This window comes from Lupinus angustifolius, chromosome LG03, assembly GCF_001865875.1.
Source record: "Lupinus angustifolius cultivar Tanjil chromosome LG03, LupAngTanjil_v1.0, whole genome shotgun sequence".
Taxonomy (NCBI): domain Eukaryota; kingdom Viridiplantae; phylum Streptophyta; class Magnoliopsida; order Fabales; family Fabaceae; genus Lupinus; species Lupinus angustifolius.
This window is the reverse complement of record NC_032011.1, coordinates 25,245,369-25,259,166: the sequence shown is the minus strand read 5'-3', so window position 1 is coordinate 25,259,166 and position 13,798 is coordinate 25,245,369. Positions and strand designations below refer to the sequence as shown.

Sequence of the window (13,798 nt, the reverse complement as noted above, 5' to 3'; positions counted from 1 at the left end):
TTATCCACTTTGGGATAATGATTTTGAAGAGATTCAACTATGTTTTTTCATAAAATCAAAAAAGAAGAGGAAATGAGTATGCATTTTGCATATCACCATCATATTATAACCCGAGTAAGTGATTGTGTTGAAGGGATATTGAATTTTTAGTAGAGTTTTTGGTACATCATATATATACTAATAAAGTAAGTTTTAAATATTAAAGAAAGAGTAGGTTTAACTTTTCAATTTAAACTTTTCTTTTATTGCTTATCTTAACCATTACACTTAAGGGCACTCATTAACAAAACCTTAGGTATGCATATTAGTCACGCGCTCTTGCTGCAGTATAAGGCATAGGAATTTTGAGCATTGACTAGTTGTGTAATGTTTTCGGATATTCTAATCATTCAAATAAAATAAAAAGAGTATTAATGGTGGTGCCTATTAAAAAGTTTTCAGTGCTCCAATTAATTTTTATTTTATATTTTATTTGATAGAGATTTAATGTTCTTTATTCGGTTCCTTAAGCAGAACCAATGGTTAAAGAAGAAACTTATGCACTATTTATTAACTTACATTCATAAAGAGACAAGAAATACTACATTTATCTTATTTTTAATAATATACTTATAACTAGTTTACATATATTAATAAAAATAAGTAAAATTCGTTATAACTCAAAGTTATTATAAAATATCTAAACATTCTAAAAATACTTTGCATTCATTAATGAAAAGTTTATTTGTCATAAAAATATTTAAAAATTAATTTGATCTATATTTAAAATGTATAGAAAATATTTAGATTTTTCTAAATTTGTAGGAACCAAATTAATATATACAAAATTAAAATTTGCTTTAAATTTTTTGAACCAAATGGTTAAAGTTAATCTAGTGGGTAATGTTCAAGTATTTATCAAATATCGGTCTATCTTTGGTTAATTTTTAGTTTCAACCATGTGGTACACTTTGGCCCAACTAAGTAAAAACCTACCTGAAAAGTGAACCTTGAAATCTAATAAGCTTACTAATTTAAATTAAAAGTGTTTAGTAAAATTAGATCATTGACAAGTGAATAAATATAAAATAAAATAAAACAGCACGCTTATATGTATATATATTGTTATTAAGTAATGATAAAAATTAAAATATATACTAAGAAATAACCAAATTAATACATACAACAAATTTCATATGGATATTTGCTTAAAAATTATGAACAGATCCTCAAATTCATTTAATGAGGAATTACGTTATTTTATTAATCGCTTAGGTAGTTGTGACTTGTGAGAGAGAATGTAGCATAGTTAACTTACTTCTGCTTCTAAGAAGGAAATGTTAGGAAATAGTTGAACAAGTGAAAAAAGGTTTTAGATGATTCTCTATAGCAAGTTCATTAATATATCCTCTTGCTGAAATGATAATTCCAATATTTAAACGAGTTTAAAATCTATATACTATTTTGTACACATGGAGAAAACATTTTATGGCAAAGTGATTGTATGGAAGGGAGCATGGACAAGAACATAGAAATAGTAACACAATTTTAAAATCATATATAGTAGAGAGGTTGAGAAAAATAAGAAACTGATGGCATGATAGAAAAAGACTCCTTGGCAAGCAATATATTTTTAGAAGTGCTCCAAGCAATACATAGAGATTCTCCAACTTGTATCCAACTTGTTGCATTTGGATGATGAAAAAAAGCTTATCTTTTGCCCCTTTTGAAGTTGTTAAAGTTCTTAACGCAAGCAAGTTGCCAATTACATAACTCGCAACAATTCTGAATGGCACGAAATAATATTTATTAGTTGAGTCACAACTAAGCCGCTCTCTTTACGACGTTTTGTAGTACTGCCAAAAAAAAAGTTGAATAGAAACACCTTCAACTTGAGATGATGTTATAATGAGGGAAGAAAATATCTATTTATAGCCCGAGACCTCCAACGACTCTCACATTAGACCCCGACTGGTGGAGGAGTCATCACTCACCCACATAACCCATAACTCATTGTACCCCTTGGGGCACACCCCAATGTTAAAACTTAAGGCTTATAGAGGCTTTCAACCTCCCTCCTCCAATCAATGTGAGAATTGTGGAGTTTTTTCATTTCACACCCCAAAATTTCTCATTAATAGCCACATTAATGTGCATTAAACCCACATTAAAAACATCACTTTTTCTCCAAATTCCAACACAAGTCCTCAACAAGGTGCCATAACCAATAGCCAGAAAGTCTACATTGACCTTGTTTTATTAAAATAAGGAAAGTGCCTGCTGTTGGTGGTAAATAAGTTGAGATACTTTACAAAAGTCCAAGTAAAGAACAAGGACCAGTGAGGAGATAGAGAATCTACATTGCATAATTACATATAAGGAAACAAGTTGAAGGCTAAAACCACATAACATGACAAACATTTCCAAATTAGTCTCCTTCCATGAAAGTATAAAGATTATTTATATTACCATAGGATAACATCTCTGTGTTTGTTTGCCACCTACCCAGAATTAGAAAAGCAAGCTCTCCACTACCTCCATTATAGATCTACCTTATTTTATGCTTATATACTCTTTAACTCTATTACCTTCTACGGCGTTTAGCATCCACCTGCAAAGCCAGGCAAAACATGAATGCTAATATATCAGTTCTTTATTTTGTCAGCAAATTTTTTTTTAGTGAAAACTGCAGAGTATCATGTTTTTTCTCCTTCAAATGAGTAACAGCACAAGCTCTGACCATATCTGGTTGTGTTTTTCCATAGCTTCAATCTAGATATAGCACATCTTATGTATAATAATATCATTAGGCGACACTACTTCAAGCAATGTAAAATGAAGATGGACATCCATTCTATTGTCCTAAAATTTGCATCAACTCCAAAAAATTAAGAATTATTCACCAAAAGGGAGGGGAAGAGAAATGAGAATCATATTTGAGTCTTGATCATGCATGTTTGTCATGATTAAGCTTGTCTCAGAAGAAAATTTCATTGAAATTGGCTACACAAATTCACAAAGTGCTGATATGCATATATGTGTGTGTGTGTGACGCGCACATGATATACACACACAGAGTCACATACATAAAAACAAACTGATAATAAATCTGGAAGAGAATTGAAGATATAATCATACGACAATGAAATATGAATTAACAAACCAATAAACAGATGGAGATATCAGCTGTCACCATGGCATGAGCAAGTCAATTCAAATGGTATTTTTAAGTGTTGAAAACAAACACAAATTAGACATACCTTTGTATCTGAGAGTCTCACAGAAGAATGAGAATTTTGCAACTTCTTTTGACCTTCAGCTGAGCAACTTTCACAAAAGAAGTGGTCAAGTCTCTTGGCTTCCTCCGCAGTCATGTCTATACAAGCAGGATGAAACCTGAATCAAGAATATTATGTTCAAGACTGAATTCGCTCAGAGCCTGATATCCGTATTATAATGGCCTATGTTGCAGAACATGCTATTTTAAACATACAAATCTTCTTCGAAAAATGTACTGAAGCCACAAATCTTCCATTTATCAAAATTTGCAATAAAAAGCCTCAAGATTGATCTACAGAGCCCATTCTTAAGAATAAATATCACATAATCCTTACAAATTTATGATGTCTCCCTTAAAAAAAAGTAAAAATATTCACAAAGCAACTCTTCAGTTAGTAAGAGAGCAGGAATTATCATCTTCTCAAGATGATTGCCATTTGAGAATGATGACAAAATTGCAGGACAAAAAAATGATTCTCTTCTTTTAAAAATAATCTGTGGGTTTTAATTCAGTTGCTCCATGAATTCATTAGGTGATCGAGATGTTAATAATTTTAGGTTAGCCAAGTAAGTCAAGTTCATCATTCTATGCAATCTAAGGCTATTCCTTAATTAGTTTCTCTGTATGTGCTACTATCTAAGTTGTTCCCACAGGAATAATTAAAAAGAAGATTCCCTTCTTACAATAAGAAGGAGGTACTACATCTCAAGAGCATTTGAGGTTTTCTAAAATAGAATTAACTGACTGAATCTTATGCAGCACACATCAGATCTTCATTATCCTTAAGATTCGGCTTGAGCATGTTTTAAAAAACCACTTTGACAGATATTTAAGGGACCTCGGGGCTAGGCCATAAATATTGCAAAAGCATAAAGGCACTGAATTACAATAATGAATCCAAATGCATTGAGTTTTGTTATAAATTTTGAAGAAAAATATATATGACACTTCAGAGGAAGTAATTTTAAGAATTATCTATGTTGGATAATCATAATAACGAGGGAAATAAGAAATAAATGAGGCACTGACCACTGGGAGAAGACAAATGATGCCAAAGTAAGAGCACTCATTCAATGAGATACAAATGAAGAAAAAGGAAATCCATCAAATGCGAAGTTAATTCTAGTTCAATTTTAGTGATTCTTTATCTTTTAGATTCATTCAAATATACTAATTGCATTAGCTTTACATGTTATATTCGACAATTCAGAAGCAAACTTGTTAATCTGCTAATTTAACTTCCTAATCGACAGATTTGACTCTGTTAGTGACTGGATTGGCACTGGATATACTTATTAGTTTCCAATTACTGCACCTACACAAGTTGCAATGGCAATAAAGCTGGAAAACATGACCACTTAAAAGTATTACTTTCTTTAGGTGCCACTGGAGCCTACACATAAGATCAAGGTCACGAATAAAAAAATGGAGGTCCAATGCACGAGGCTCCCACATAGTGGGATCTTTGGAGAGTAGATATATCATATATGCAACCTTACCCTCGCAAGCGAAGAGACTATTTCAAGGATTTGAATCCGTGGTCTCCAATAAAAACATATTTCTTTAGAGTTAAATAAAATGGTTTAGCATGTCAACAGCTATTAAGAATTATAGCAGTCATTAAGCAACACCAAGTGAGAAAACAGTTTCAGTCTACTGAAAACCCATTGAGATGATGCGAAGTATCTACAGAACTGGACAGGATTTTGGAGGGGAAGGAAGGGAAAGGGAAGGCTTGAGAGCCATGAAATACACTTGTGAGATGACTCCCAAGCTTTCCCTTTCCCTTCCTTCCCCTCCAAAATCCAACTCCTAAACTAAACCTAAAACAAAACAACATAGTAGGATAGTAATGGATTAGAAATAAAATATATTCATCTTACCAGTCGCTGCATCCCTCACACTGGACCATTAAGTCATCAGGATTGTAAGGCATCTCACATTTACAATACCTGCAATGAAAAAAAAATTAAAAACCACAACATCACATGAGTCAGAATCAAGATAAGTTCCCACAGATTCTTCATTCTAACATAAAAAAACAAGACTTGTACGATAACAAGCACAACCAATTAAAGCAACAAAACTAAAATCGCTAGTAAACTCATAGAGGCCATTAACTAGAATGGAACACCATGTAAACAAATTGGTAGTCGTTAGATGTTAACGTTAGCTTCTAAATATCCATGATAACAAAATTACACAATGAAGAAACTAGATATTTAGCAATTAGCATTTAGCACAACACATGAATTACTAGATGTTTCCTCGCTATAAAAAATAGTAAAGCACAAGAAATTAACATGAATCACGCACTTTCTCGTCAAACAACCATCAGCCGTATAGTATAATCAATGTATTAAGCAAGATTACTAAAATCAGAATTGTAAGTTCATGTAACCGAATTAGGCAAAAAGAACTGAAATCAGTTAGTGTTAGTTGCTGAACACTATGATGAACCGAAAGATGTTTTCTCGGTTTAACAAAAAAATGAAAGAAGCAGTGATGAACTCACACAACGACTCTATCAGGATTGAATGCACCAGTGGAGGAATTGTACTCGAAACGGCAGAAGAAATCATCGTTTCCAACAGCATCAAGCTTGTTGTACCTCTTGAAGCTGTGAACAGTACATTTAGATTCAATCGTGTCTGCGCTCTGAATATCAAAGTGATCAGATAGGAACAACTCCTTGGAGCCGTGAAATTGACGGCGGCCACCAATCGACTCCTCCGGCCGATAATACCACTGGACATGAATCTTCACATTCGCGCCTCGCCAATCACCTTCAATCCGTTCGATCCTCGCAACATATGACGGTTTAGATGGATCAGATGGCCGCATCATCACACAATCACCAGCTTATAATAGAAAAAACGATAAGTAAATCGTTACAAAAGGAAAATCGATCAAAAAAACTTTGTCAAGAAAATTGTGAGTTAATAATTTCCGAGAAGAAACAAAAAGAAGAGTGATTACCTTTAATTGATTTGTTGATGTGCTTGACTATGTAGGACTCTAGGGTTCGTTTTGCAGCTTTGGGTTTAGCCATGGAAAAGAGTAACAATGAGGAAGATTGATGAATGGAGAGAGAAAAGGAATTAGAAGAGAAAAATATTACTAAGATACTATTTTATATTTTATTATTTCTCTCTTTATATATACTTTTGTAGCAGCTACCTTATTGGTTAAGTTCATTGTTCCAGTGCTTCGCGGAACACGGTGCCAGGAATTTCGAATGGTAGGTGAAGGTTAGGGTAGTTTCGTAATTAGATGGAACTATTAAAATTGCTCACAAATATATCTAAATTATTGATATTACATTTATGAATTTAAATGATAAATATATTTGTTAAGAGTGTGATATTTATATATTAATACACTAACATTTATTTATATATTTTTTAAATTAATAATAACAAAATATAAATAGAGGATGATGTAAAGCATTTTTCCTCATTTGTTAAATCCATGATTTATATGTGCCTAGCATAAATAGTCTAGAACAATGAAGAAAGGAGAATGAGAACCCACTTTGAGTTTGTTTATGTTGCCTTTGTTAAGACCTAATGCTATATGAGAATAGAATCTTTTACAACATTACTATTCATTTATATTTTATTTTTTATGATTAATAACAATTAAATATAAATGGTGCACAATGCAATGACAAATATGAAATTTATACATTATTGCTACATACATTTTTTTTCTCTTATCATTATTATATTAATTTAAGTATACTTTTGTCAATATATTCACATATGACTCTCATCTTAGTCTTTGTGTTATTACTTTTTTAAGTATTTAGTACATTCCTTTAACATTTTTCATTAGAAGTTAATACTGAGGACAAAATTCAACATAAACTCAAAATGAAGAGACTAAATACTTAAAACTAAAATTAGAGAAGAAATAAAAACATATTTAAGCCATTGTTATGGCAGAAGTTATTCACAAATTGATTCTAAATTAAGTAATTTCATCAGAATTCGTAAGAATTAATTTCATTGATAAAATTGCTGAATATAAAGTATGACCTGATTTAAATTTAGATAATTATAAAACTTTCCTATCAAAAACTTTTTCTATAAAATAATAAATTTACTCTATCTAAGTAAATAAAAAAAGTGTGACTTCCATTTTACTAATCTAAACATTACTGATTAAAAGTTAGTCAATAATTACTTAAAAAGTCCTATATATTTATCTTTTAATCATTAATATCTAAATAAAGTCTACTAATTCATATTAATTGTGTTAATTTATCGTAATAAGAATTATTTTTATTTGAGATAAGCTAACATCAAACATATATGACACATGCCATAATAATTGGTGATATAGCAAATTGTGGTATTAACATATCATCAACAAGAATAACAATCAAAATAATTAATAAGTAGGGATTAAAATAAAACATATTAAAAAATAGTTTAACACACTATACAGATTAAATTTAAAACATGAACACATTATAGAGATCAAATTCAAAACAAAAGTATATGCAACACACAATATCAACTTATTACAGGGACTTAAATCAAAATAAACAATTTTATAAGGAGCTAAAACTAAAAGATCCATACTTAACTGATAGTGCATAAACCAAGATGGTTTTGAACTACAAAAAATGATGAGATAGTTCTAAGCATTTACATAAGGTGTAGTGAATTGGGTACAATTTGTTGCACCACGACATGGATAAGGAGGAGGAGGGTTTAGAATTTCCTTCACATGAGAATGTTTCTTCCTTTTCTTATTATGTTCTGGTTTCTTCAAATACTCCACTGATTGAACCTCCACTTCAGCTATGCATGCAAATGATCTTGATTTACCTGCATAATACCTTGATAATCCTCTCCTGCTCACACATTACAGATAAAGTTGCTTCTTTTTATTAACCTCACTTTTATGAAAAATAAAAAATAACTTTGAAGATGAATATTAGTTGTTTTGCCTACATATAAATATATAATATGGTCAATAAATATAACTCACAAACACATATATGAATATAAATGATGCATATAAAACTGGTTTTTTCTTTTGTTTTTATAATAATAGTAACTGAATGATCTTACTTTTGTGGAAAAGTGGTTCCAAGTGAATCCATGTTGAATATGAGTTCGTCTATTTCTTGTTCCATTTGTTGTGAGATTTTGTAACTTATAAATGGGAATCAGAAAGTGGGTTGGTTTTGAGCTCAATAAATAAATATGGGTTGGTATATATAGAGAGATAGGGTTATGATTTATGACCACATCCTTGTCTATACTTGCTCTCAATCACTAAAGATGTTACTGCTCTATTTTCAAGGGAATATATATATATATATATATATGATACTAACATATTTAAACCTGTGCCCTTCAATTCATTTCTCTCTTCATTCCTCATTTAGTATATATGTTACTACCACTCTTCCAATATGGCCATAGATTTTAGAGATGAATATTGAAAAGAGAGAAACCACACAACACATATTAGGGCAATGGTGATATAATAGTCTTCCCATTATATTGTGTCAACTCTTTCTGTCACAAAAATAATAATATTCGAAATCACTTTATATTTAAATATCTATTAAGTTTAATTTTTTTATGAAACAAATGGAGTGTTACATGGAGATAGCACATATAGCAGTACTGTTACTTCACCCTAAGCTAGGTTAAGGTAAAGTTTGGACTTATCTTAGGGCTCTCATAAAACTGATCTGAAGACAAATATTTGCATGGACAATTTACTATAATAATGGGTATCAATATTATGTGTCAAACTCAGTGATTATATATAATGGCTAAATCTAACCAAGGGGAAGTGATATACTTTGAGACATGAATAGAATAAGAACATTACAGTTTCATTATGCTCACTCATTAGCAAGTTTTACTTCCATTGTAGCAGATAAACTATATCAGAATTAGTTTGAAACAAGGACCTTCATTTCTCTGTTGTACAATTGAGAATAACAACATAATTATTTAATCCGAGAATGACTGTAATTTGTTCCAGCCATGATTGTAATGATTTATTATAAAATTTTCTTAGAGTAGTTAATGTATTAAATGTATATAGATGAAGTAAGCATAGTATCCAAAAATTATTTTAATTTCTTTGGCCATTACTAAGTAAGCATAGATGGAGGTGATGATATTTATGAAGTAATTTAGATAAAATTTTACAATCTATGCTTGTTTTATTTATTTGTTATTGGATTTAAGGGCCTATTGCGACCACAGCCAAATCTTATGAAGAGTATCAGTATTAAAATCGAGTCTCAGTTTACCACTTCAACCATTGCATGAAAGAATTGCCTCAATTGGTTCAATCTTTACCAGACTTATGATTCAACTCCAATGTAGAAGCTTCATAATTCTCTCCAACTTCAGTAACAATCTTATATGGCCAAAAAAGAAAGCAAAAAAGGCAATTTATATTAGAGATAAAAAGGGTCTTTTGCTGCTACAATCAATGGGCACTAGTCAGTTTCTTTGAAATTGTTTCTACAATTATTCTTTATATAAATTACATAACAAAAAATGTTAAGACTACAAAAGATCATATTAATGACATTGAATGCATCTATACTTATACATCAATGCATTAATCATATTACACATCTCTCTAGAAGAAAAACAACATACAACGTCACTATCACAACGAAAATGTTTAATGCATGTACTCCTAGGAGCGACGCTTTCAAGATCGGTACTCTGTGCTATAAACTTGGAAGGTATCGTCAAAAATGTCATTCCTGGATGTACATGCAATATTACTCCTATCACAAAAGTACTTGATATTCTCAACAATGATCACCTTCCATTAAGATTGGAAAACTGAGAAAACATTGCAGTTCCGGAATGTTCATCAGTACAAGTAGTCTGCACTTGTACTGATCCATTATCATCTGAGGTTGTGGATGGTGTTGGAGAATGAGAAGGCACCACAACCACAACATTAGAAGACTTAGAAGCTTCATCCTCAGCCTTTCCTTGTGTGAAAGCATCTTGAAGTTGCAATGCATACTCCAAATTCCACAATACATCCCCCATTGTAGGCCTATCAGAACCATGTTCAGCCAAACACTTCTCAGCAGCCTCAGCAAACTTCTTCATTGATTCCGGATTGATCGAACCAACAAGAAGAGGGTCAATGATTTTGTCAAGCAATCCTTTTCTTTTCCATTGCATTGCCCAATCAGCCAAGTTAACTTGTTCTCTTGGCAATTGAGGACTAATTACTGGTCTTGCACAAAGTGCTTCAAGTAACACCACACCGAATGAATACACATCCGACTTATCGGTTAATTGTTGCCTCCTAAAGTACTCAGGGTCCAGATAACCGAAACTACCTTTCACTGCAGTACTAACATGACCCTGGCCCATAGGTGCATCCTTGGAAAGCCCGAAATCAGATACCTTGGCAGTGAAGTTTTCATCAAGCAAAATATTTGTTGTCTTAACATCGCGGTGAATGATACCTTGTGTGGTGCCCGTGTGGAGGTAGTGAAGGCCACGAGCCGCGCCAATGCATATCTCTAACCTCTGCTTCCATGAAAGTGAAGGCAAGTTGTTTCCATAAAGATGGTCTCTAAAATGTCCATTAGGCATGTATTCATAAACCAAGATCATCTCATCATTCTCATCACAATATCCTATCAATGACACCAAATGTCTATGTCTTAGCTTCGACAACATTTGAATCTCGGTCTGAAACTCATTGATACCTTGTTCTGATTGTGGATTTCCTCTCTTAACTGCAACCTGAGTCCCCACATCAATGATACCCAAATACACATTGCCAAATCCTCCAACACCAATAATAGCACTAGAATCAAAGTTCTTGGTTGCTTCCTGTAATTCCGAAAAGGAGAAATACCTACCTAAACCCCTAGTTGATGAGTAAAAGTTGCTCTTATGAGACCCCATTGAGTTCTTGCTGCTCATGAAGCTTGAATCACCAGCATATAGAGGGAGTAACCATGAAGAGAAACTATTCTTCTTTTCCCAATCATGTGGCCTCTTATGCCACTTGATTACCATAGCACCAAGACCAACAAAGGCTCCAAACATCATTCCAAATCCTACTGCAGCCACCACCCCGCGATGTGAACCACCACTTTTTCTTCCATCAACTCCAAATTCTCCATCCAAACTATCCACAGAGTTGCTTATCTTCAAAACCTCTATTCCATTCATAATAGCATTTGCATTCCCTCCCTCAGCATCGGTCGGACCAACCTGAACAGTTAGTGCCTCAGACATCAATGATGCATTCACCACAATGTCCTTGTAATATGGTGTTGCCAAAGCACCAGTAGTAGCTGATAAATCCAAGTTAGGAATCGCCATTTTCGCATTAACATAGACATTAAAATAGAGTTCATTAAGCCCTTTGCTTACAATATCACAGAAATGCAATCTAACCAAGTAACTAAAAGAAGTGTCTACATCAAATTTCCATGAGACATTGAAATTTGGCTGCTTAATACCAGCATCACCCATTTCAGTGGCAGAAGCATAAACAGTTTGTGGCGCAATGAGAGGCGATATAGTAGGCGTATCAGCAGGGAAGATGATAACTTTCGTAGCTACCGAAACACTCTTCGCCAAGTTCTTATTTGTGAGGAAAGGCTCATCATTTTCCCATATCCTTCCCAATGTGTCATTTGATGGTGTGAGCAAAGGACCTCCATTGTTTAAGCGATAAACAGGTTGAAAAGCATAGTTGTTTAAACCAGAAAACTGGCCCACAGGGAAAAGGGTTGCAGCATTGTCAAAGATGAGATTATCAGGAGCTGAAACAAGCTCAATGGCATTGATAAAAGCAGCTGAATTTTTTAGAGGAATGAAGAATATGGTGAATTTAGGTTCAGTTACATTGATGAGAAACTCCTTAAGAATAGGACTAGTAACATTCTTATTATTGTTGTTGATATTGAAGGTGTGAAGCAAAACATACTTATCAGTGTTGACAGAGAAAGTAGCCTTTTGAAGATCAAATACATTGTTTTTTATAGGATTGAAATGAAGACGAATCCAATGAAAACCAGGTTGAGTCAATGGAAATGAGTATTGAGCTTCATGAATGAAAATCCTAGCATTTTTATATATAGGGTTGGTTGCATTATTATTATCATCGATAGAAACTTTGTAATCATCATTTGCTTTCAAAAATGAGTTGGCTTTTTCATCTGACTTGAATTCTCTTCCATCTGGTAGAGTTGCTGCACTTTGTGCACCACAATCTATGAGGAACTTATCTTTAGGAGTGAAGGTAGAATTAGAAGAGGTTGAGAAAGAAGGGGTGGAAGAAATGTACAAGAGAATAATGATTTGGAATATTGTATGTGCCATGGAAGATGAACATCATACAAAATGTAAAATGGAATAATGAGTTTTTATGTTATTTTTTCTATCTTCTTTTTAAAAAACATAAAGTAATATTTTTATGATATTTGGTAGGATATGATTGGGACTTGAGACATGAGAACAAGAAGTTTTAGAGAGTATATTGGTTCGAGGTTAATTGGTTTGGTTGAAAAGTTAGTGATTAGAATTAGAATTTTTAGAGTAACAACATGTTTGTAAAACAAAAACTGTGTTTTCATTCCTATATGCATAAAACATTAAAACATGAGTCTTTTTGTGAGAGATGTTGATGATGATGATGTTGGTAAGTGGAGGAAAAGAAGGGATGAGAATGTGACATATTAGTTTCCAAGTAATTAGGAAAACAATGTGGCGGGTATTTGTGCATTAGAGTTCATTTTGCTAAATTTTGTTCTCTTTATTTAGCTTAAGCCATTTACCAAGCAAGGGTCCAAAACTTCAAATGGTTGATTTGAAAGAGTCAAACACATTTACTTTTACTCTAACTCAATTCACCGATCACTTTGCTTTGGAATTTGGATAGTTGCACCAAGTGTGATTAGTTTTGGATAATTAATTATCTTTTTGGAAGCTTCATATGAACTATGTGGGTTGGATCCCAATTCATGATCATGGATAGGTGAATCCTAGTTCTATACCAGATAATTGCATAAAATTTGATCTATTTAAGTTAAAAGTGACAATCGTTCCTTCAAAGCATGACAAAATCTTAAACCATAAAATCCTAAAGCTAACAACCAATTAATATGTTATGAATATTAAAATTTTCATTATATCAATTCATTTTTAAAATTTTGATTTGGTTGTGATAATTTTAAAATGAAGTGATTATGAATATTAATGTTATTAGTTGTAGTAAATAAATTAAATGATAGTTCAATTGATATTTTCCATTTGAAAATCATAATGAGATTAATTTTAGTGAAATGAATAAAATTTTTATGTTTCTTCAAACTATTTTTTGGAACATAAAATTAAGTTCAATAGGTGCAATTTTAAAAAGTTAAATATTCTAAATATAACTTGAAAATGATTATGGTTGGTGTCTCAAAATATAATTTTGATCCTCTATAATGTAATTTTCATTGAGGTAAGTTGATATCAATTTTATTTTTTATTCAAAATTATCACTATTTTATTTTGA

The 13,798-nt window shown here is 32.2% G+C and overlaps 2 protein-coding genes across 2 annotated transcripts; both read right to left on the bottom strand.

Moving 5' to 3' along the window:
• On the bottom strand, positions 2,201-6,382 carry LOC109344044 (chromatin remodeling protein SHL-like). The gene is made up of 5 exons (XM_019582635.1): positions 6,239-6,382; positions 5,775-6,120; positions 5,143-5,211; positions 3,240-3,375; positions 2,201-2,590 (listed from the first exon to the last, which is right to left on the bottom strand). Exons 1-5 carry the CDS (start codon positions 6,309-6,311, stop codon positions 2,564-2,566), a joined length of 651 nt encoding a protein of 216 aa, XP_019438180.1. The 5' UTR covers positions 6,312-6,382; the 3' UTR covers positions 2,201-2,563.
• LOC109344043 (probable receptor-like protein kinase At4g39110) lies at positions 9,714-12,665 on the bottom strand. Its single transcript, XM_019582634.1, has one exon. It carries the CDS (start codon positions 12,616-12,618, stop codon positions 10,075-10,077), a length of 2,544 nt encoding a protein of 847 aa, XP_019438179.1. The 5' UTR covers positions 12,619-12,665; the 3' UTR covers positions 9,714-10,074.